We start from the raw sequence: 22,299 nt of genomic DNA on the forward strand, positions 1-22,299 counted from the left end.
GCATAAAATGTATTCCTATTTTTGTAGTTTTGTTTTCATCGCAACGTTCAAGAAAAACTGTTGACAAAAATAAATAGTTTTTTTGAAACATTTTTCCTTGCAATGCTTGTAAAGTTTGGCGGACAGGAGTGAGTTAAGAGAAGAACGGGCATTAGGTTGTTTTCTTGCTATGCACAGTGAGTTTAGCTCTGAAAAATACCATGCGTCTACTTTTTCTGGCCGAGTCACTTTCGCCTTTTTATCGGATCAATGGAAAAAAATCAAAAGAACAGGTGAATAGTATTGGTTAAAAAATACTGCGAGTCGACTTAGCAAAAGAGTGTGGTCATCCGATATTAGCTAAGGATAGACCGTGGGTTAAATTATGAAAAGACCACGATTGACAGATATTGGGCATTAAAAGACCGTACTAGACATTGGCCACGAAAACAACGTTGTTCAATCTATGAAAAGACTTAGGTCAACTTTAGTAGTGTGCTCGCCCATGTTATCTAGGTTGGAAAATTACACCCCACCTGGACTTTGTCAGTCTTTTCAAATGGTCGACCTCGCCACCTCGGACGTTTCTGTCAATGCTTTGCAAACCAGGAACAGAAGTTTGACTGCTGTAGTTTCTATTTTAAGACTGGTTTTTCCGCTACTGACTGTCGTTCAGTTATAAAGCACTTAACCTAGCTAATACCACAACCCTATAAACTCAAACCTCACGAAAGAGGCCTTTGACTTCTAAAAAAGTGGAAACTAGTTGCACTTTAAAATGTTGGCATGCAGTTTTGTCTTCATAAATAGCGGTGCAATGTAGATCGCTGTCTGAAATTGTTATTTTCTTCATTTTGAACTTTATCTATCGCATCAAAATTGAAATAAGGTGCGTCCTCTGAAAGTCCTGTTCTAAGCTAACTTTCATGACTGGGAACAACTCTCGCTTCCAGCTGCTGAGCTAAGATCCACCCACCATTGAAATAAATAATAATTTAAACAATCAGTCACAAAAGTTGTAAATCAGCTAAATAAAATTTAAGTTTTCCTTAAAATTTGAGAAGTTTTTAGTTGACAGTTGTCCCATGTCAATAAAAGCATTATGTGTAAATATTTAAATCCCCAAATCGCAGAGTTTAGTTGATAGATTTGTGTTAGGGCCACAAATTTTCAATTTTCGTAAATACAACGCCCGCCCATTTTGAATTGACGAGGACAATATTTCAATAAACTCTCAGAATGTTTAATTATTAAACTCATTAATAATTTTTGAATAAGACATTCTTTTTTAATTGACATATGGATTTAGCTCTTAATTGGAGTTTTTCCGCGTCAATTCACGGCGTTTTTCACTCACTAAACGCTGAAAAACGCTATTCAGCGCGGATAGTTTGGATATCACTCGTATCAATATTTGTTGTTATTTGTTCGTGTCTTCAGTTCTCCCTCTTTTACACGTTTCTAATTGCAAGGCCGAATGTAGTGGAATTGTCTTTTGACCGGGAGACCTCTCTCAACTTTCCAAATATAGTAATTTGTGATTTGAACCAAGAGAATGACAAACTGATTGGTCTTTTGGACTTAGTACACTCCGGCTCAGGTACGCCAGAGCTTTTACCTCAGGGAAATGAAACTTGATATACATAATGATAAAACTTGTGGTGAGAAACGTAAGAATTTGACCAAGTTTGTAATATTTTGGCATATTTGTTTATCAACATATCAATATTTGTTTACAATGAAGTCTAGCTGCATGAATCCTTGCTTATCATTATATTTTTGTAAAAATGAGATTTTTCCCGTTTTTGTTATAATTCGGGACTTTGGCGATCAAAGCTGTGGAACGGTTGGTGTTGTTTTGTTTTTTGGTTTGTCAAATAAATAATCGATGAGGCTGGTCCAGTTAATTAAAATCAGGGGAAAAATCGCCCAGTTACACTTTTCACCCTTAAGTGGTGAATTTTTGTTTAGAAAAACCGCCGCTACCGGGAAAGCTACAGGAAAAGTTAAGAAATTCAGTACCAAGAGTAGAAATTTTGGCAAACATCTGGTAAGACTTGACCACGCTAATTGCTAAAATTGCAGAAAAAATCGAGATAAATTGTTTCACCACAGTTAACCATTTGTGATTATCTTTTCTGATCAATCTTTGAGCCGGGAAAAATTGTTTTGTTTTATGGAGAAGAGACAGTACTCTCTCAAAGCTGTGCTCATTTACATTTTACATTGAATACAAGAATCCTTTGGTTTTAATTTCAACTTAGCAGCACTAAAAATATGAAAGCCAGTCTTAAGAGTATCAGGACAACGTTAATTAGAGAATTGATTTTAAGCTGATTTATTTTTACAGCACTTGGATTTAATTTTAACAGATGATGGTAATCGAATTTATACCGATTGATATTAAAAATAGCTGGCAAGTAAAACGAAACTTTATACTTTTTTCATGACATGCAAGATTTTGCATTTCTCAACGAAAAACTTTAATGTCGTATAAAGAAAATGATAAAAAAGAATCCTTGTCAAAATCTTATCAAAGTAAATCAAAGAACTATTGTGTCGTCATTTGCAATTTTTTATTTTTTGCAAATTAATTAAGCAAACAACTGACTATTCTGTATTCTATTTACATATGTAGAGATGGCGCTCTATTTACTTCACAAAAAGTAAAAGTTGTGCGATAATTTATATCTGTGGGTGGGAATTCTTACCATCGCGTCTTTTTCTACACAGATCAACTGCGTTATTTTTGAAGCTCAAGCAAAGATGTTACAAGTTCTGAAACAAATTGATAAATTCTTACCGAAAACTATGTAGGTTTTAAAATCAGGTCCCACTTAGAATCGAAATACAAGCTGCACCGCAGAAAAAATGTAGAATGGTTACGCTTATAAGCAAAATGACCACGATTTCCCTTTGAAATAATTTACAGGTTTTTGTGTATAAATTGTATAACACGGTAGCTTTATAACGCCAAAAAAATCAATTCGATGAAATCTTTGTTATTTTTTTACGTTTGAAAAAAAATGAAAGTAATATTTGCAGCCGATGTTATCGTTGTGCACATAAAATTGGTTCCCGCTTTCCAGAGTTCAAAAATAATAAACTAATTAACATAAAAGACAAAATTGGGCCACATCATAGGCCTTCAATTGTATGAAGACTTTCTAAATGCGAGCAAAATGTTGCGTAAGACCAGAGAAAATTTAGGAAAATTGTTGCTTTTTCAACTTTCATGATTTTTTTGTGAACGAATAGTAACTGGAAACTACTATCTATATTTACTTATATATTTATAATTTCCCCTAAAATAAATAAAACCAACAAAGGAGAGTTTTAATAAAATTGTGACATGAATCAATTTTGTAGTTATTTTATTAAACTTAAAAACTCCATCATACTTTTGGATAGAATATATAATGATGATCCGTCCTTATTCCAGTCTTAGGGTCCCGCGCACTAATTTATTTATTATCACTCTTGAAGCCATTTTTGGCTTATTCCTCTTATTTGCAGATCATTGGTACCTGAAGGAAATCATTGCGTATCTCACAAAATCACATATCTTTTTGAAAAAATTAAGTGTATTGATATGCGTTGATGGTTCACAGAAAACTGAAATCATTTTTGAAAAAAAAGAACGCATGCTTCCATTAAAAAACGGCTTTGAACACGCTTTCACCACTGCTTTCATCACATACAGTTGCACTATTTTTCTTTCTATTTTTAAGTTCGGGGTACCTTAAAATTGTCATTTAAAACTCAACTACCAAATAATTTTAGTCTGATAATAACTTATCTGTCCAATTTCAAAACTTTTAATTAAACAACAGACCATATGCCTCCGAAGGAAATATGGACCACAAAGCTTATGAGTCACAATTATTTTGATATAATACTGAAACAGTAATTTTAACTTACCACATTTAATTTTTTTCTCATTCAAACAGTTGTTATTTTTTTACATTTTTAACGTTTCAAATATAGCGAAAGACAAGAAAAAGTGTACTCAAAAGAAGTGCACAGTTGTATTCTCAAACATGTTTTTCTCGGAGCGAATAGTAGAAAAATAATAGTAGAAAAAAAATAATTTGAAAAAAATTATTGCGGAAAAGTTATTAGAAAATAATGTTCTGTATTTCACCACCTGAATTTTCAATTAACAGTTTCCTCTCTTTTTTGTTTTTTTTTAAGACGGAATGATGAAATTGCTGAAGTTTTGTAAGGTGACCTGCGTGCGTAAGTGAGGACCTAGAAGTACGTTCTTCCCCAATCCAATAAAGCAGTCTGCTTAAACAAGTCACAACTTATTGCTCTAATGATCACTATCAGCTGTTTTAGGGATAAAGATACGGAAAATAACAAGTTTGGATCACAGTTGATTTTACTCAGCATTATTTCCTTTATTTCAGCAATGGTGACTACACTGGTCTTCTTTTGCATAATTTGAAAAAAAAACTTCTTGTGTAATTTCTTTGTTTTTTCTACGCAACATGCACACCATCCAAAAATTGTGACGAAGGAAATTAGTTTAAATTCACCCAGTCTTGAATACAATCAAGGCTTCTCTTGGCAGTATTTTATAAGAAATCTTCTGTCACTAGCAGCAACTATCCACGTTATTTTTGTTGATTGCTCCCCCATAATCCCAATTTAAATTTTGAAACTTTTAAACTCTAAGGTAAATTTTCTTCTTAATTCCGCTTAAATACTTTATTAAATTCATTATGTTTATCAAGTTTATAGACTTTATCAAATTTATCAATTAGTGGGGGCATTAGCGACAGGTTTGTCTCTGTTAACAAAAAATGCAACATATATGGTTGAAAGGATGAGTTACGAAGGGCATAACGTGTTAACAGGGCACATAAGTCGCTTCCTGACCCAACTGGCAGTCAACGAGCTGTTCGAGTCTATACGGTGGTCTCTTCGTACGAACATATCGCAAACTCTGGAAGAACATCCGAAGCTGGATGAACTGTACAATTTGTACTACTCTGGCATTGATCACTCCAAAAGTATAGGTAAGATCATTGAGTTGAGAAGCCGAGCTCCAAAACCGAACCCTAGTCCAATCACGACGCTTATCGAAGGATGGCTTGCAAGATTTTTGCACATTCCATTACTATGTTGCAAGATATTGCAAAAAGATACGTAATCTTACAAGACTGTTGCAATTTTCTCGCAAGATCCTACAAGAGGTAGGTAAGAGATTTGTGAATTGACCTTTCATCAGACCGTTATGGAACGAACGTCGCCTGTAAGCCTGTAATCAGACTGCGTGGGTTTTGTGGCCACTAAAACCTGTAATTTGTGAGGCAAACATAACAAGGGCTGCTGTCCAGTGCATATGATTGGCCATTTTGGTCTTGGGTTCCGTCCTTAGATTTCTAACGCTCAAAAAGGGTCATTGACAGATACCAAAGCCTTTTGATGCCCAGAACTATTTATAAAGCTGCGTGCATATTGGTAAAATTTTGAATTTTTGATGAATAAAGCGATGGAAAAAATGGGGGGGGGGCAGGCATTACAAATCGGAAGTCGGCAATGAATATACTATCTTGGTTAGATAATAATTCTTGGTTAGTTAGATAATGCATATCGTACAAGATTAAAGATCTTATGATTTTCTTGAGTAGACAAAGAAGTAAACAAGGAGGCTCGGTAATGGGCGATTGCACATAAGGTTCCAAACCCGCTCATCCACAATTTTGGCATAATTGTCTACCAAATGAGGAACAGATAGAAAAACCAAAAAACTCGAGTATTTTTCAAAAAAAACTGTTGTATGAACAAAAAGATAGCCTCCAAAGCAAACAACTCAGTGGAGAAAAAAATGATGTATTAGATTGATGAGATATGCAAACATTAAGAAAGCGAGCGAAGACGAACGGCAAAATCAAACAACAACAACAAACATTAATTACATCAAAAACTTTATGTCCGTTTAAAAAACAAAACTTAATAACAAAATAAATTATAAATCACCTGAAAAGATATGGGACCAGTGCATAAAAAGGTTTCGTAACAATAAGACAAAAAGAACAAAAACAGTAAAGTAAAAATATTCGCTTATTTTTATAAAAACAATTAGCATCAAAGTAATGAAAACCATTAGAAATCAAGTAAAATGTCCCGAAGGTTTACAATTACAAAACTTATATAGAAGGGCATTCAGACCTGTCCTTATCCAATTTGTTATGCGGCTAAAAAGAACAACAAAAAGACAACAAACAAAAATTCAATTAGAACTTGCCAGAAAACGCTGCCGAAGACGTAAAGCCATATTTTGCCCCAAAAAATATGAAAACCATGTTCAATTGAGCCTTCTTCAAACACCAATAATGTAGTATGTGGCCTTTCTTTAATGACACTAGGTAACAAGCAGACAAAAAAGAAAAAAGGGCAAAAATAAGTAATACTTTTCATTTTTTTTCGGAAGAAAAATGACTTCCAAAGTCATGAAAGCCTTTAATTACAAAATGAAATATTAAAATAAGTTCGTTTATTCGTTCAAAAGAAGCACTTTAGACCAAGACCTGCCATCATCCAGAATATGTCTTCCGTCTGCAAGAAGAACGTCAAATATGACAAAAATAAAATTTATTTACTTTTTTTTTGTGAAAGACTGGTGTCGAAGCCTGTAAGGTAATAACGAATTCTTTAATAATGTTACACTTTGTGATGCCAATCTTTTTGGCACCTTGTTAGGACACTAATAGAATCATATTTGACCTGTAATTAACAAGACTGGTTAACAAAAAGGCAATAGAAAGAACAAAGTTGCAAAAATATATATATTTTTTTATTTTGGAAAACAATTCTTTTCAAAGTCGTGAAAACCATCAGCTATCTACTAATATCAGAAAATTGGCTCATGTTTTTTATCATGAAAAGTCATCGAAACTTGTCCTTACACGGGAAATTTCATACGACTAAAACGACAAAGTAAAAACGACAATTAAAGTCAAAATTAAAAAATTCAACTGAATTCTTCAAGAAAGGGGGTGTCGAAGCAGTTGAAACCATAAACTATGCAATATTTACTGAATCTTAAATCAGTAGAAAGAAGAAGCATTCTTTCTTCGCCAACAATAAGCTACAAAATGACCAAATTACGAAAACAGAATAAATGAAAAGTTCATTAAGCCATTATTTATTTAAAAATCAATTATTCTTAAAAGTCAAAACAACCAAAAATTTTCACGTAAAAAATTAACTTATTGGCTTGGAGCTCCTTAGGAAGCTAATTGGAACTAGCACTCCTGAGTTTTCAGTTAATACGTTCTGTACCTTAATTAATTTAAAAAAATAAAAGACCGACTGATCTAAAAAAAAGACCGACTGATTACAATCCGAATTCTTTTTGGATTGTAACCAGCCTTGCTAAAACTAACCCTTTCGTCCATTAGGGACACTTATCTTTCAAATTTTATAGATATAGATAATTTGTTAGTTAAGTAAAATTCGAAAAAAAATTGTGCTCTTTTGATAATCAACGAGTAAAGTTAGCAAAAAACGGCAAAGCTTTAATTACAGAGCACTCTCAACAGAAGATGAAGTAGGAATAGCCCCATTTCGAGTCCACATAGATTAAATTAAGGCTGTGTGGGATTAAATTAAGGCTGACTTTTGAAATATTTAGCCCAAATTTTTGACAAAAAAAGTAAATCAAAATAACCAGCAATTCTTTTTTGTTTTTAAAAATAAAATCAACAGCACTATTCTTAAAAAGTTTTACAAATTTTAGCAAAATTGACGAAAATTTAGGCAAAATTCCGGAAAATGTGAATAAAAACAACGGAATTCTTTCTACTCTTCTCAGGAGTTTAGAAAAAGAGAACACGAAGACTCTGTATATAAATACAAAAGAGACGCAACGACGGAAACACTAAATAACAAATAGAAGCTTTGTTTGAAAAAAATATTTGCAATGTTTGGAAATAACTAATGATTACGCATGAATACAAGCTGCAAATTGGTAACAAAAAACTAATTAACTTTGTTTGAAATAGAGAGGGCCGATCTAATCTGTTGTTATATTGACTAAAACAGATGACAACAACGAGAGCAACAACCTACGTACACGAAATACTAATCTTTTACTGAAATACTAATCACAGTGTCATAAACAATTAATTCAAAAAAAAATTACGTTAAATAGGACTAATTTTGCTTTAAATCAAGGGGCCTTGTTATCAAATAGTTTAGAAGTTGCAAGTACAAAAATAACAGCAAGATCTGAGAAAACCAAAAAAAATATGCATAATCTCTAACAAAATTAAATTTCCAAAGTTACAAAAAAACCATTTGCTACCGACTTACAGATTTTAATATTTTTGTTTAAATTGTAGTAAAACAGTGAAACTTTTCAGTTTTCGAACTAGGTAATATGTCAACAAAATGATTAAAAAGTGCTATAACTAAAAGTTTCCTATCACTGTTTATTGAAATTCACACAATGATAAAGCGATAAAAACCATCATGTTGAAATGATCAATAGGTTCAATTGAGAATTGAAAAACCTAATGAGTCCTGCCACCAAAGCGACTCAAAGAGCAGTCAACAAATACAGCATCAAAGATCAGCTGAACAAAAATATTGCACTAAAGTTATTTAACTTTGACGTCGAAAAAGATTTAGCCCCCTATTGGGGATTTGAACAAGCATTCCAAGCAAGCACCATTGGATCGCATAAGGTTTTTAAGTGTTCGCGAAAAATCAGACACAGAGACAGTGAAAACGTAATCCAAAATTTTTTCAATCGTCATTTAAATAAAACCAAGGTAAACCAAAATAAAGCAAAAAGATGACTTGCCAGTCATCTTTTGCTCCAAAATTTATTGGTGTTGAAATAAGAACAAAAATTATCTATCAATAAAAAATGACAAAAAATTGACTAGGGAACACACTCTTCTATTTCTCATAGACAGCAGAGTAAAAAATGAGACACGTGAAAAACAACATTTTCTTAAATTTCAAAATAAAAACCGACTTATTCATTAACTTTAGCAGCTTTTTGAAGCCCCTTGGACAACTGAATACTGTTAGAGGAATAATTAGAGTTGTTTTCTTACAAATTATTAGACAAGACAGCAATAAAACAACAATCACAGCGGCATCTGTAGAACTTACCTTTTCGTTTAAAAACCAAATACCATCCAAGAAAGCACGTAGCTTAAAACCAAGGACATTAAAAAGACTGTATAATTGTTAAAACGGTTGGAATTATTCGTAAATGAGACTAAGCTACAAGTTGACAAAAACACATTAGCATTGGCACAAAAGAAAAAACGAACAAAATTATTCAATAAAAAAATTAAAGAAAAAAATTACCTGTCAAATGAAAATAAAAATTCGTTCGATTTTTTGCTCTTAAAAGACCAATCGTCCACCACCTATAAAGCTAAGTTCTAAATTATTAAACAAAATGATCAAAGGTAAACCAAAAAACAGTAAAATTTTATAGACTACGTAAATAGATTATAAATAAAGACATTATGTAGATTACTGCCTCATGTTTGGGCTTTCTACAGAACCTGGCATAAATGAGACTAATTTCAAGGCCAACAAAATGAACATCGGTTTAGTTCAAAAGAATTCAAATTTTTGTAAATTTCTTTTAAGTTTGTGCAAAATTAAAAAAAATAATTAGTTACGCAATGTTTGGTTCATTTACAAAAACACTTAGGCACTCTTAGAACGGTTAATTCAAACTCTGGGGCTTTAGCAAAAAAATTTCAAGAGAAAAAGAGCATAACCCGAAGCTGCACGTTACAATATTCCCTTCAAAAATATAAATTTATTCAGTGCTCAAATTCTTACTTCATTTGAGAAGCATCACAAAAAAACGACGCTTCGAAAATTTAATTACTTTTCGCTCAGTGCTTTTACTAGATCAAAGTGAATAAAATCACTGCTTCAATTTGGGGTCGGATTGGCGTCATAATGTCAAAAAAGTGCGACCCGATCTGAAAGAAACAAAGCCGGACAAGTTGTGAAATCCAATCCAAAAAAGAAACTTGAAAAATTCTGACCTGACTGGCAGTTGAATTGATGACTGAGAGTCAAACAGATGTTAAAAATTGCTTACACAAGTTAGAGAAATGTATCAAAAATGAACTTTGACGCCATTTTTTAAATTAAAGAAGTCAAAGTGTTTAACAAATCGACCAAATGTTTATCCAAACAAGACTTGGCAACGAATTCAGTGTATCTCTTCAATTTTAGAAGAATATTTTTCACAGTTTGACAGATTTTAAAAAACTGAAAGTCAAAAATTCCGGAAAATGTGAATGAAAACAACGGAATTCTTTCTACTCTTCTCAGGAGTTTAGAAAAAGAGAACACGAAGACTCTGTATATAAATACAAAAGAGACGCAACGACGGAAACACTAAATAACAAATAGAAGCTTTGTTTGAAAAAAATATTTGCAATGTTTGGAAATAACTAATGATTACGCATGAATACAAGCTGCAAATTGGTAACAAAAAACTAATTAACTTTGTTTGAAATAGAGAGGGCCGATCTAATCTGTTGTTATATTGACTAAAACAGATGACAACAACGAGAGCAACAACCTACGTACACGAAATACTAATCTTTTACTGAAATACTAATCACAGTGTCATAAACAATTAATTCAAAAAAAAATTACGTTAAATAGGACTAATTTTGCTTTAAATCAAGGGGCCTTGTTATCAAATAGTTTAGAAGTTGCAAGTACAAAAATAACAGCAAGATCTGAGAAAACCAAAAGAAATATGCATAATCTCTAACAAAATTAAATTTCCAAAGTTACAAAAAAACCATTTGCTACCGACTTACAGATTTTAATATTTTTGTTTAAATTGTAGTAAAACAGTGAAACTTTTCAGTTTTCGAACTAGGTAATATGTCAACAAAATGATTAAAAAGTGCTATAACTAAAACTTTCCTATCACTGTTTATTGAAATTCACACAATGATAAAGCGATAAAAACCATCATGTTGAAATGATCAATAGGTTCAATTGAGAATTGAAAAACCTAATGAGTCCTGCCACCAAAGCGACTCAAAGAGCAGTCAACAAATACAGCATCAAAGATCAGCTGAACAAAGATATTGCACTAAAGTTATTTAACTTTGACGTCGAAAAAGATTTAGCCCCCTATTGGGGATTTGAACAAGCATTCCAAGCAAGCACCATTGGATCGCATAAGGTTTTTAAGTGTTCGCGAAAAATCAGACACAGAGACAGTGAAAACGTAATCCAAAATTTTTTCAATCGTCATTTAAATAAAACCAAGGTAAACCGAAATAAAGCAAAAAGATGACTTGCAAGTCATCTTTTGCTCCAAAATTTATTGGTGTTGAAATAAGAACAAAAATTATCTATCAATAAAAAATGACAAAAAATTGACTAGGGAACACACTCTTCTATTTCTCATAGACAGCAGAGTAAAAAATGAGACACGTGAAAAACAACATTTTCTTAAATTTCAAAATAAAAACCGATTTATTCATTAACTTTAGCAGCTTTTTGAATCCCCTTGGACAACTGAATACTGTAAGAGGAATAATTAGAGTTGTTTTCTTACAAATTATTAGACAAGACAGCAATAAAACAACAATCACAGCGGCATCTGTAGAACTTACCTTTTCGTTTAAAAACCAAATACCATCCAAGAAAGCACGTAGCTTAAAACCAAGGACATTAAAAAGACTGTATAATTGTTAAAACGGTTGGAATTATTCGTAAATGAGACTAAGCTACAAGTTGACAAAAACACATTAACATTGGCACAAAAGAAAAAAAACGAACAAAATTATTCAATAAAAAATTTAAAGAAAAAAATTACCTGTCAAATGAAAATAAAAATTCGTTCGATTTTTTGCTCTTAAAAGACCAATCGTCCACCACCTATAAAGCTAAGTTCTAAATTATTAAACAAAATGATCATAGGTAAACCAAAAAACAGTAAAATTTTATAGACTACGTAAATAGATTATAAATAAAGACATTATGTAGATTACTGCCTCATGTTTGGCCTTTCTACAGAACCTGGCATAAATGAGACTAATTTCAAGGCCAACAAAATGAACATCGGTTTAGTTCAAAAGAATTCAAATTTTTGTAAATTTCTTTTAAGTTTGTGCAAAATTTAAAAAAATAATTAGTTACGCAATGTTTGGTTCATTTACAAAAACACTTAGGCACTCTTAGAACGGTTAATTCAAACTCTGGGGCTTTAGCAAAAAAATTTCAAGAGAAAAAGAGCATAACCCGAAGCTGCACGTTACAAAATTCCCTTCAAAAATATAAATTTATTCAGTGCTCAAATTCTATCACAAAAAAACGACGCTTCGAAAATTTAATTACTTTTCGCTCAGTGCTTTTACTAGATCAAAGTGAATAAAATCACTGCTTCAATTTGGGGTCGGATTGGCGTCATAATGTCAAAAAAGTGCGACCCGATCTGAAAGAAACAAAGCCGGACAAGTTGTGAAATCCAATCCAAAAAAGAAACTTGAAAAATTCTGACCTGACTGGCAATTGAATTGATGACTGAGAGTCAAACAGATGTTAAAAATTGCTTATACAAGTTAAAGAAATGTATCAAAAATGAACTTTGACGCCATTTTTTAAATTAAAGAAGTCAAAGTGTTTAACAAATCGACCAAATGTTTATCCAAACAAGACTTGGCAACGAATTCAGTGAATCCCTTCAATTTTAGAAGAATATTTTTCACAGTTTGACAGATTTTAAAAAACTGAAAGGCAAAAATTCCGGAAAATGTGAATGAAAACAACGGAATTCTTTCTACTCTTCTCAGGAGTTTAGAAAAAGAGAACACGAAGACTCTGTATATAAATACAAAAGAGACGCAACGACGGAAACATTAAATAACAAATAGAAGCTTTGTTTGAAAAAAATATTTGCAATGTTTGGAAATAACTAATGATTACGCATGAATACAAGCTGCAAATTGGTAACAAAAAACTAATTAACTTTGTTTGAAATAGAGAGGGCCGATCTAATCTGTTGTTATATTGACTAAAACAGATGACAACAACGAGAGCAACAACCTACGTACACGAAATACTAATCTTTTACTGAAATACTAATCACAGTGTCATAAACAATTAATTCAAAAAAAATTTCGTTAAATAGGACTAATTTTGCTTTAAATCAAGGGGCCTTGTTATCAAATAGTTTAAATTAAAGAAAAAAATTACCTGTCAAATGAAAATAAAAATTCGTTCGATTTTTTGCTCTTAAAAGACCAATCGTCCACCACCTATAAAGCTAAGTTCTAAATTATTAAACAAAATGATCAAAGGTAAACCAAAAAACAGTAAAATTTTACAGACTACGTAAATAGATTATAAATAAAGACATTATGTAGATTACTGCCTCATGTTTGGGCTTTCTAGAGAACCTGGCATAAATGAGACTAATTTCAAGGCCAACAAAATGAACATCGGTTTAGTTCAAAAGAATTCAAATTTTTGTAAATTTCTTTTAAGTTTGTGCAAAATTAAAAAAAATAATTAGTTACGCAATGTTTGGTTCATTTACAAAAACACTTAGGCACTCTTAGAACGGTTAATTCAAACTCTGGGGCTTTAGCAAAAAAATTTCAAGAGAAAAAGAGCATAACCCGAAGCTGCACGTTACAATATTCCCTTCAAAAATATAAATTTATTCAGTGCTCAAATTCTTACTTCATTTGAGAAGCATCACAAAAAAACGACGCTTCGAAAATTTAATTACTTTTCGCTCAGTGCTTTTACTAGATCAAAGTGAATAAAATCACTGCTTCAATTTGGGGTCGGATTGGCGTCATAATGTCAAAAAAGTGCGACCCGATCTGAAAGAAACAAAGCCGGACAAGTTGTGAAATCCAATCCAAAAAAGAAACTTGAAAAATTCTGACCTGACTGGCAGTTGAATTGATGACTGAGAGTCAAACAGATGTTAAAAATTGCTTATACAAGTTAGAGAAATGTATCAAAAATGAACTTTGACGCCATTTTTTAAATTAAAGAAGTCAAAGTGTTTAACAAATCGACCAAATGTTTATCCAAACAAGACTTGGCAACAAATTCAGTGAATTCCTTCAATTTTAGAAGAATATTTTTCACAGTTTGGCAGATTTTAAAAAACTGAAAGGCAAAAATTCCGGAAAATGTGAATGAAAACAACGGAATTCTTTCTACTCTTCTCAGGAGTTTAGAAAAAGAGAACACGAAGACTCTGTATATAAATACAAAAGAGACGCAACGACGGAAACACTAAATAACAAATAGAAGCTTTGTTTGAAAAAAATATTTGCAATGTTTGGAAATAACTAATGATTACGCATGAATACAAGCTGCAAATTGGTAACAAAAAACTAATTAACTTTGTTTGAAATAGAGAGGGCCGATCTAATCTGTTGTTATATTGACTAAAACAGATGACAACAACGAGAGCAACAACCTACGTACACGAAATACTAATCTTTTACTGAAATACTAATCACAGTGTCATAAACAATTAATTCAAAAAAAATTACGTTAAATAGGACTAATTTTGCTTTAAATCAAGGGGCCTTGTTATCAAATAGTTTAAATTAAAGAAAAAAATTACCTGTCAAATGAAAATAAAAATTCGTTCGATTTTTTGCTCTTAAAAGACCAATCGTCCACCACCTATAAAGCTAAGTTCTAAATTATTAAACAAAATGATCAAAGGTAAACCAAAAAACAGTAAAATTTTATAGACTACGTAAATAGATTATAAATAAAGACATTATGTAGATTACTGCCTCATGTTTGGGCTTTCTACAGAACCTGGCATAAATGAGACTAATTTCAAGGCCAACAAAATGAACATCGGTTTAGTTCAAAAGAATTCAAATTTTTGTAAATTTCTTTTAAGTTTGTGCAAAATTAAAAAAAATAATTAGTTACGCAATGTTTGGTTCATTTACAAAAACACTTAGGCACTCTTAGAACGGTTAATTCAAACTCTGGGGCTTTATCAAAAAAATTTCAAGAGAAAAAGAGCATAACCCGAAGCTGCACGTTACAAAATTCCCTTCAAAAATATAAATTTATTCAGTGCTCAAATTCTATCACAAAAAAACGACGCTTCGAAAATTTAATTACTTTTCGCTCAGTGCTTTTACTAGATCAAAGTGAATAAAATCACTGCTTCAATTTGGGGTCGGATTGGCGTCATAATGTCAAAAAAGTGCGACCCGATCTGAAAGAAACAAAGCCGGACAAGTTGTGAAATCCAATCCAAAAAACAAACTTGAAAAATTCTGACCTGACTGGCAGTTGAATTGATGACTGAGAGTCAAACAGATGTTAAAAATTGCTTATACAAGTTAGAGAAATGTATCAAAAATGAACTTTGACGCCATTTTTTAATTTAAAGAAGTCAAAGTGTTTAACAAATCGACCAAATGTTTATCCAAACAAGACTTGGCAACGAATTCAGTGAATCCCTTCAATTTTAGAAGAATATTTTTCACAGTTTGACAGATTTTAAAAAACTGAAAGGCAAAAATTCCGGAAAATGTGAATGAAAACAACGGAATTCTTTCTACTCTTCTCAGGAGTTTAGAAAAAGAGAACACGAAGACTCTGTATATAAATACAAAAGAGACGCAACGACGGAAACACTAAATAACAAATAGAAGCTTTGTTTGAAAAAAATATTAGCAATGTTTGGAAATAACTAATGATTACGCATGAATACAAGCTGCAAATTGGTAACAAAAAACTAATTAACTTTGTTTGAAATAGAGAGGGCCGATCTAATCTGTTGTTATATTGACTAAAACAGATGACAACAACGAGAGCAACAACCTACGTACACGAAATACTAATCTTTTACTGAAATACTAATCACAGTGTCATAAACAATTAATTCAAAAAAAATTACGTTAAATAGGACTAATTTTGCTTTAAATCAAGGGGCCTTGTTATCAAATAGTTTAAATTAAAGAAGAAAATTACCTGTCAAATGAAAATAAAAATTCGTTCGATTTTTTGCTCTTAAAAGACCAATCGTCCACCACCTATAAAGCTAAGTTCTAAATTATTAAACAAAATGATCAAAGGTAAACCAAAAAAACAGTAAAATTTTATAGACAACGTAAATAGATTATAAATAAAGACATTATGTAGATTACTGCCTCATGTTTGGGCTTTCTACAGAACCTGGCATAAATGAGACTAATTTCAAGGCCAACAAAATGAACATCGGTTTAGTTCAAAAGAATTCAAATTTTTGTAAATTTCTTTTAAGTTTGTGCAAAATTAAAAAAAGTAATTAGTTACGCAATGTTTGGTTCATTTACAAAAACACTTAGGCACTCTTAGAACGGTTAATTCAAACTCTGGGGCTTTAGCAAAAAAATTTCAAGAGAAAAAGAGCATAACCCGAAGCTGCACGTTACAAAATTCCCTTCAAAAATATAAATTTATTCAGTGCTCAAATTCTATCACAAAAAAAGGACGCTTCGAAAATTTAATTACTTTTCGCTCAGTGCTTTTACTAGATCAAAGTGAATAAAATCACTGCTTCAATTTGGGGTCGGATTGGCGTCATAATGTCAAAAAAGTGCGACCCGATCTGAAAGAAACAAAGCCGGACAAGTTGTGAAATCCAATCCAAAAAACAAACTTGAAAAATTCTGACCTGACTGGCAGTTGAATTGATGACTGAGAGTCAAACAGATGTTAAAAATTGCTTATACAAGTTAGAGAAATGTATCAAAAATGAACTTTGACGCCATTTTTTAAATTAAAGAAGTCAAAGTGTTTAACAAATCGACCAAATGTTTATCCAAACAAGACTTGGCAACGAATTCAGTGAATCCCTTCAATTTTAGAAGAATATTTTTCACAGTTTGACAGATTTTAAAAAACTGAAAGGCAAAAATTCCGGAAAATGTGAATGAAAACAACGGAATTCTTTCTACTCTTCTCAGGAGTTTAGAAAAAGAGAACACGAAGACTCTGTATATAAATACAAAAGAGACGCAACGACGGAAACACTAAATAACAAATAGAAGCTTTGTTTGAAAAAAATATTTGCAATGTTTGGAAATAACTAATGATTACGCATGAATACAAGCTGCAAATTGGTAACAAAAAACTAATTAACTTTGTTTGAAATAGAGAGGGCCGATCTAATCTGTTGTTATATTGACTAAAACAGATGACAACAACGAGAGCAACAACCTACGTACACGAAATACTAATCTTTTACTGAAATACTAATCACAGTGTCATAAACAATTAATTCAAAAAAAATTACGTTAAATAGGACTAATTTTGCTTTAAATCAAGGGGCCTTGTTATCAAATAGTTTAGAAGTTGCAAGTACAAAAATAACAGCAAGATCTGAGAAAACCAAAAAAATATGCATAATCTCTAACAAAATTAAATTTCCAATGTTACAAAAAAACCATTTGCTACCGACTTACAGATTTTAATATTTTTGTTTAAATTGTAGTAAAACAGTGAAACTTTTCAGTTTTCGAACTAGGTAATATGTCAACAAAATGATTAAAAAGTGCTATAACTAAAAGTTTCCTATCACTGTTTATTGAAATTCACACAATGATAAAGCGATAAAAACCATCATGTTGAAATGATCAATAGGTTCAATTGAGAATTGAAAAACCTAATGAGTCTTGCCACCAAAGCGACTCAAAGAGCAGTCAACAAATACAGCGTCAAAGATCAGCTGAACAAAAATATTGCACTAAAGTTATTTAACTTTGACGTCGAAAAAGATTTAGCCCCCTATTGGGGATTTGAACAAGCATTCCAAGCAAGCACCATTGGATCGCATAAGGTTTTTAAGTGTTCGCGAAAAATCAGACACAGAGACAGTGAAAACGTAATCCAAAATTTTTTCAATCGTCATTTAAATAAAACCAAGTAAACCAAAATAAAGCAAAAAGATGACTTGCCAGTCATCTTTTGCTCCAAAATTTATTGGTGTTGAAATAAGAACAAAAATTATCTATCAATAAAAAATGACAAAAAATTGACTAGGGAACACACTCTTCTATTTCTCATAGACAGCATAGTAAAAAATGAGACACGTGAAAAACAACATTTTCTTAAATTTCAAAATAAAAACCGATTTATTCATTAACTTTAGCAGCTTTTTGAAGCCCCTTGGACAACTGAATACTGTAAGAGGAATAATTAGAGTTGTTTTCTTACAAATTATTAGACAAGACAGCAATAAAACAACAATCACAGCGGCATCTGTAGAACTTACCTTTTCGTTTAAAAACCAAATACCATCCAAGAAAGCACGTAGCTTAAAACCAAGGACATTAAAAAGACTGTATAATTGTTAAAACGGTTGGAATTATTCGTAAATGAGACTAAGCTACAAGTTGACAAAAACACATTAGCATTGGCACAAAAGAAAAAAACGAACAAAATTATTCAATAAAAAAATTAAAGAAAAAAGTTACCTGTCAAATGAAAATAAAAATTCGTTCGATTTTTTGCTCTTAAAAGACCAATCGTCCACCACCTATAAAGCTAAGTTCTAAATTATCAAACAAAATGATCATAGGTAAACCAAAAAACAGTAAAATTTTATAGACTACGTAAATAGATTATAAATAAAGACATTATGTAGATTACTGCCTCATGTTTGGGCTTTCTACAGAACCTGGCACAAATGAGACTAATTTCAAGGCCAACAAAATGAACATCGGTTTAGTTCAAAAGAATTCAAATTTTTGTAAGTTTCTTTTAAGTTTGTGCAAAATTAAAAAAAATAATTAGTTACGCAATGTTTGGTTCATTTACAAAAACACTTAGGCACTCTTAGAACGGTTAATTCAAACTCTGGGGCTTTAGCAAAAAAATTTCAAGAGAAAAAGAGCATAACCCGAAGCTGCACGTTACAAAATTCCCTTCAAAAATATAAATTTATTCAGTGCTCAAATTCTATCACAAAAAAAGGACGCTTCGAAAATTTAATTACTTTTCGCTCAGTGCTTTTACTAGATCAAAGTGAATAAAATCACTGCTTCAATTTGGGGTCGGATTGGCGTCATAATGTCAAAAAAGTGCGACCCGATCTGAAAGAAACAAAGCCGGACAAGTTGTGAAATCCAATCCAAAAAACAAACTTGAAAAATTCTGACCTGACTGGCAGTTGAATTGATGACTGAGAGTCAAACAGATGTTAAAAATTGCTTATACAAGTTAGAGAAATGTATCAAAAATGAACTTTGACGCCATTTTTTAAATTAAAGAAGTCAAAGTGTTTAACAAATCGACCAAATGTTTATCCAAACAAGACTTGGCAACGAATTCAGTGAATCCCTTCAATTTTAGAAGAATATTTTTCACAGTTTGACAGATTTTAAAAAACTGAAAGGCAAAAATTCCGGAAAATGTGAATGAAAACAACGGAATTCTTTCTACTCTTCTCAGGAGTTTAGAAAAAGAGAACACGAAGACTCTGTATATAAATACAAAAGAGACGCAACGACGGAAACACTAAATAACAAATAGAAGCTTTGTTTGAAAAAAATATTTGCAATGTTTGGAAATAACTAATGATTACGCATGAATACAAGCTGCAAATTGGTAACAAAAAACTAATTAACTTTGTTTGAAATAGAGAGGGCCGATCTAATCTGTTGTTATATTGACTAAAACAGATGACAACAACGAGAGCAACAACCTACGTACACGAAATACTAATCTTTTACTGAAATACTAATCACAGTGTCATAAACAATTAATTCAAAAAAAATTACGTTAAATAGGACTAATTTTGCTTTAAATCAAGGGGCCTTGTTATCAAATAGTTTAGAAGTTGCAAGTACAAAAATAACAGCAAGATCTGAGAAAACCAAAAAAATATGCATAATCTCTAACAAAATTAAATTTCCAATGTTACAAAAAAACCATTTGCTACCGACTTACAGATTTTAATATTTTTGTTTAAATTGTAGTAAAACAGTGAAACTTTTCAGTTTTCGAACTAGGTAATATGTCAACAAAATGATTAAAAAGTGCTATAACTAAAAGTTTCCTATCACTGTTTATTGAAATTCACACAATGATAAAGCGATAAAAACCATCATGTTGAAATGATCAATAGGTTCAATTGAGAATTGAAAAACCTAATGAGTCTTGCCACCAAAGCGACTCAAAGAGCAGTCAACAAATACAGCGTCAAAGATCAGCTGAACAAAAATATTGCACTAAAGTTATTTAACTTTGACGTCGAAAAAGATTTAGCCCCCTATTGGGGATTTGAACAAGCATTCCAAGCAAGCACCATTGGATCGCATAAGGTTTTTAAGTGTTCGCGAAAAATCAGACACAGAGACAGTGAAAACGTAATCCAAAATTTTTTCAATCGTCATTTAAATAAAACCAAGTAAACCAAAATAAAGCAAAAAGATGACTTGCCAGTCATCTTTTGCTCCAAAATTTATTGGTGTTGAAATAAGAACAAAAATTATCTATCAATAAAAAATGACAAAAAATTGACTAGGGAACACACTCTTCTATTTCTCATAGACAGCATAGTAAAAAATGAGACACGTGAAAAACAACATTTTCTTAAATTTCAAAATAAAAACCGATTTATTCATTAACTTTAGCAGCTTTTTGAAGCCCCTTGGACAACTGAATACTGTAAGAGGAATAATTAGAGTTGTTTTCTTACAAATTATTAGACAAGACAGCAATAAAACAACAATCACAGCGGCATCTGTAGAACTTACCTTTTCGTTTAAAAACCAAATACCATCCAAGAAAGCACGTAGCTTAAAACCAAGGACATTAAAAAGACTGTATAATTGTTAAAACGGTTGGAATTATTCGTAAATGAGACTAAGCTACAAGTTGACAAAAACACATTAGCATTGGCACAAAAGAAAAAAACGAACAAAATTATTCAATAAAAAAATTAAAGAAAAAAGTTACCTGTCAAATGAAAATAAAAATTCGTTCGATTTTTTGCTCTTAAAAGACCAATCGTCCACCACCTATAAAGCTAAGTTCTAAATTATCAAACAAAATGATCATAGGTAAACCAAAAAACAGTAAAATTTTATAGACTACGTAAATAGATTATAAATAAAGACATTATGTAGATTACTGCCTCATGTTTGGGCTTTCTACAGAACCTGGCACAAATGAGACTAATTTCAAGGCCAACAAAATGAACATCGGTTTAGTTCAAAAGAATTCAAATTTTTGTAAGTTTCTTTTAAGTTTGTGCAAAATTAAAAAAAATAATTAGTTACGCAATGTTTGGTTCATTTACAAAAACACTTAGGCACTCTTAGAACGGTTAATTCAAACTCTGGGGCTTTAGCAAAAAAATTTCAAGAGAAAAAGAGCATAACCCGAAGCTGCACGTTACAAAATTCCCTTCAAAAATATAAATTTATTCAGTGCTCAAATTCTATGACAAAAAAACGACGCTTCGAAAATTTAATTACTTTTCGCTCAGTGCTTTTACTAGATCAAAGTGAATAAAATCACTGCTTCAATTTGGGGTCGGATTGGCGTCATAATGTCAAAAAAGTGCGACCCGATCTGAAAGAAACAAAGCCGGACAAGTTGTGAAATCCAATCCAAAAAACAAACTTGAAAAATTCTGACCTGACTGGCAGTTGAATTGATGACTGAGAGTCAAACAGATGTTAAAAATTGCTTATACAAGTTAGAGAAATGTATCAAAAATGAACTTTGACGCCATTTTTTAAATTAAAGAAGTCAAAGTGTTTAACAAATCGACCAAATGTTTATCCAAACAAGACTTGGCAACGAATTCAGTGAATCCCTACAATTTTAGAAGAATATTTTTCACAGTTTGACAGATTTTAAAAAACTGAAAAGATGTCATAAGATCGCTAAAAGATCTTATAAGAGGTACTCAGTCTTTCAAGATCTAATTATTTTTGTAAGGTATTTTAGAATCATTTAAAAATAAATATCTTGTGGTATTGTAAAGTTTCGCAATATTTTGATTAAATCAGAAAATATATTTAATTTTTAAACCCTCTCTCTCTCTCTCATACTCTCACACACACCCAAGACATACTGGAAAATCTCAAAAAATTGTTCGTTAGTTCAACTGTTGTTTTTCCGACAGTATTTAACCTATTTTACCTATTTTAGCTCTAGACGCGGCCTCTGATCACACTATAGTGCGTTCGAAACGTCCTCTGATCAGGCAAAAGTGCGTTCGAAACGTCCTCTGATCAAACTAAAGTGCGTTTAAAACCTCGCTCTGATCAGACTATCGTGCGTTCGAAACGTCCTCTGATC

At 31.7% G+C, this 22,299-nt stretch overlaps 1 protein-coding gene across 2 annotated transcripts in view; it reads left to right on the plus strand.

The window, feature by feature from the left end:
• The window catches only part of LOC142341165 (epithelial sodium channel subunit beta-like), a 49,425-nt gene that overhangs the window by 20,961 nt on the left and 6,165 nt on the right, over positions 1–22,299 (plus strand). For both annotated transcript variants that reach the window (XM_075392066.1, XM_075392067.1), the window contains exon 2: positions 4,842–5,003. In XM_075392066.1, the coding sequence (XP_075248181.1) occupies positions 4,842–5,003 (162 nt within the window). The remainder of the gene's footprint in view (positions 1–4,841; positions 5,004–22,299) is intronic.

This window comes from Convolutriloba macropyga, chromosome 6, assembly GCF_964194025.1.
Source record: "Convolutriloba macropyga chromosome 6, txConMacr16.3, whole genome shotgun sequence".
NCBI lineage: Eukaryota > Metazoa > Xenacoelomorpha > Acoela > Convolutidae > Convolutriloba > Convolutriloba macropyga.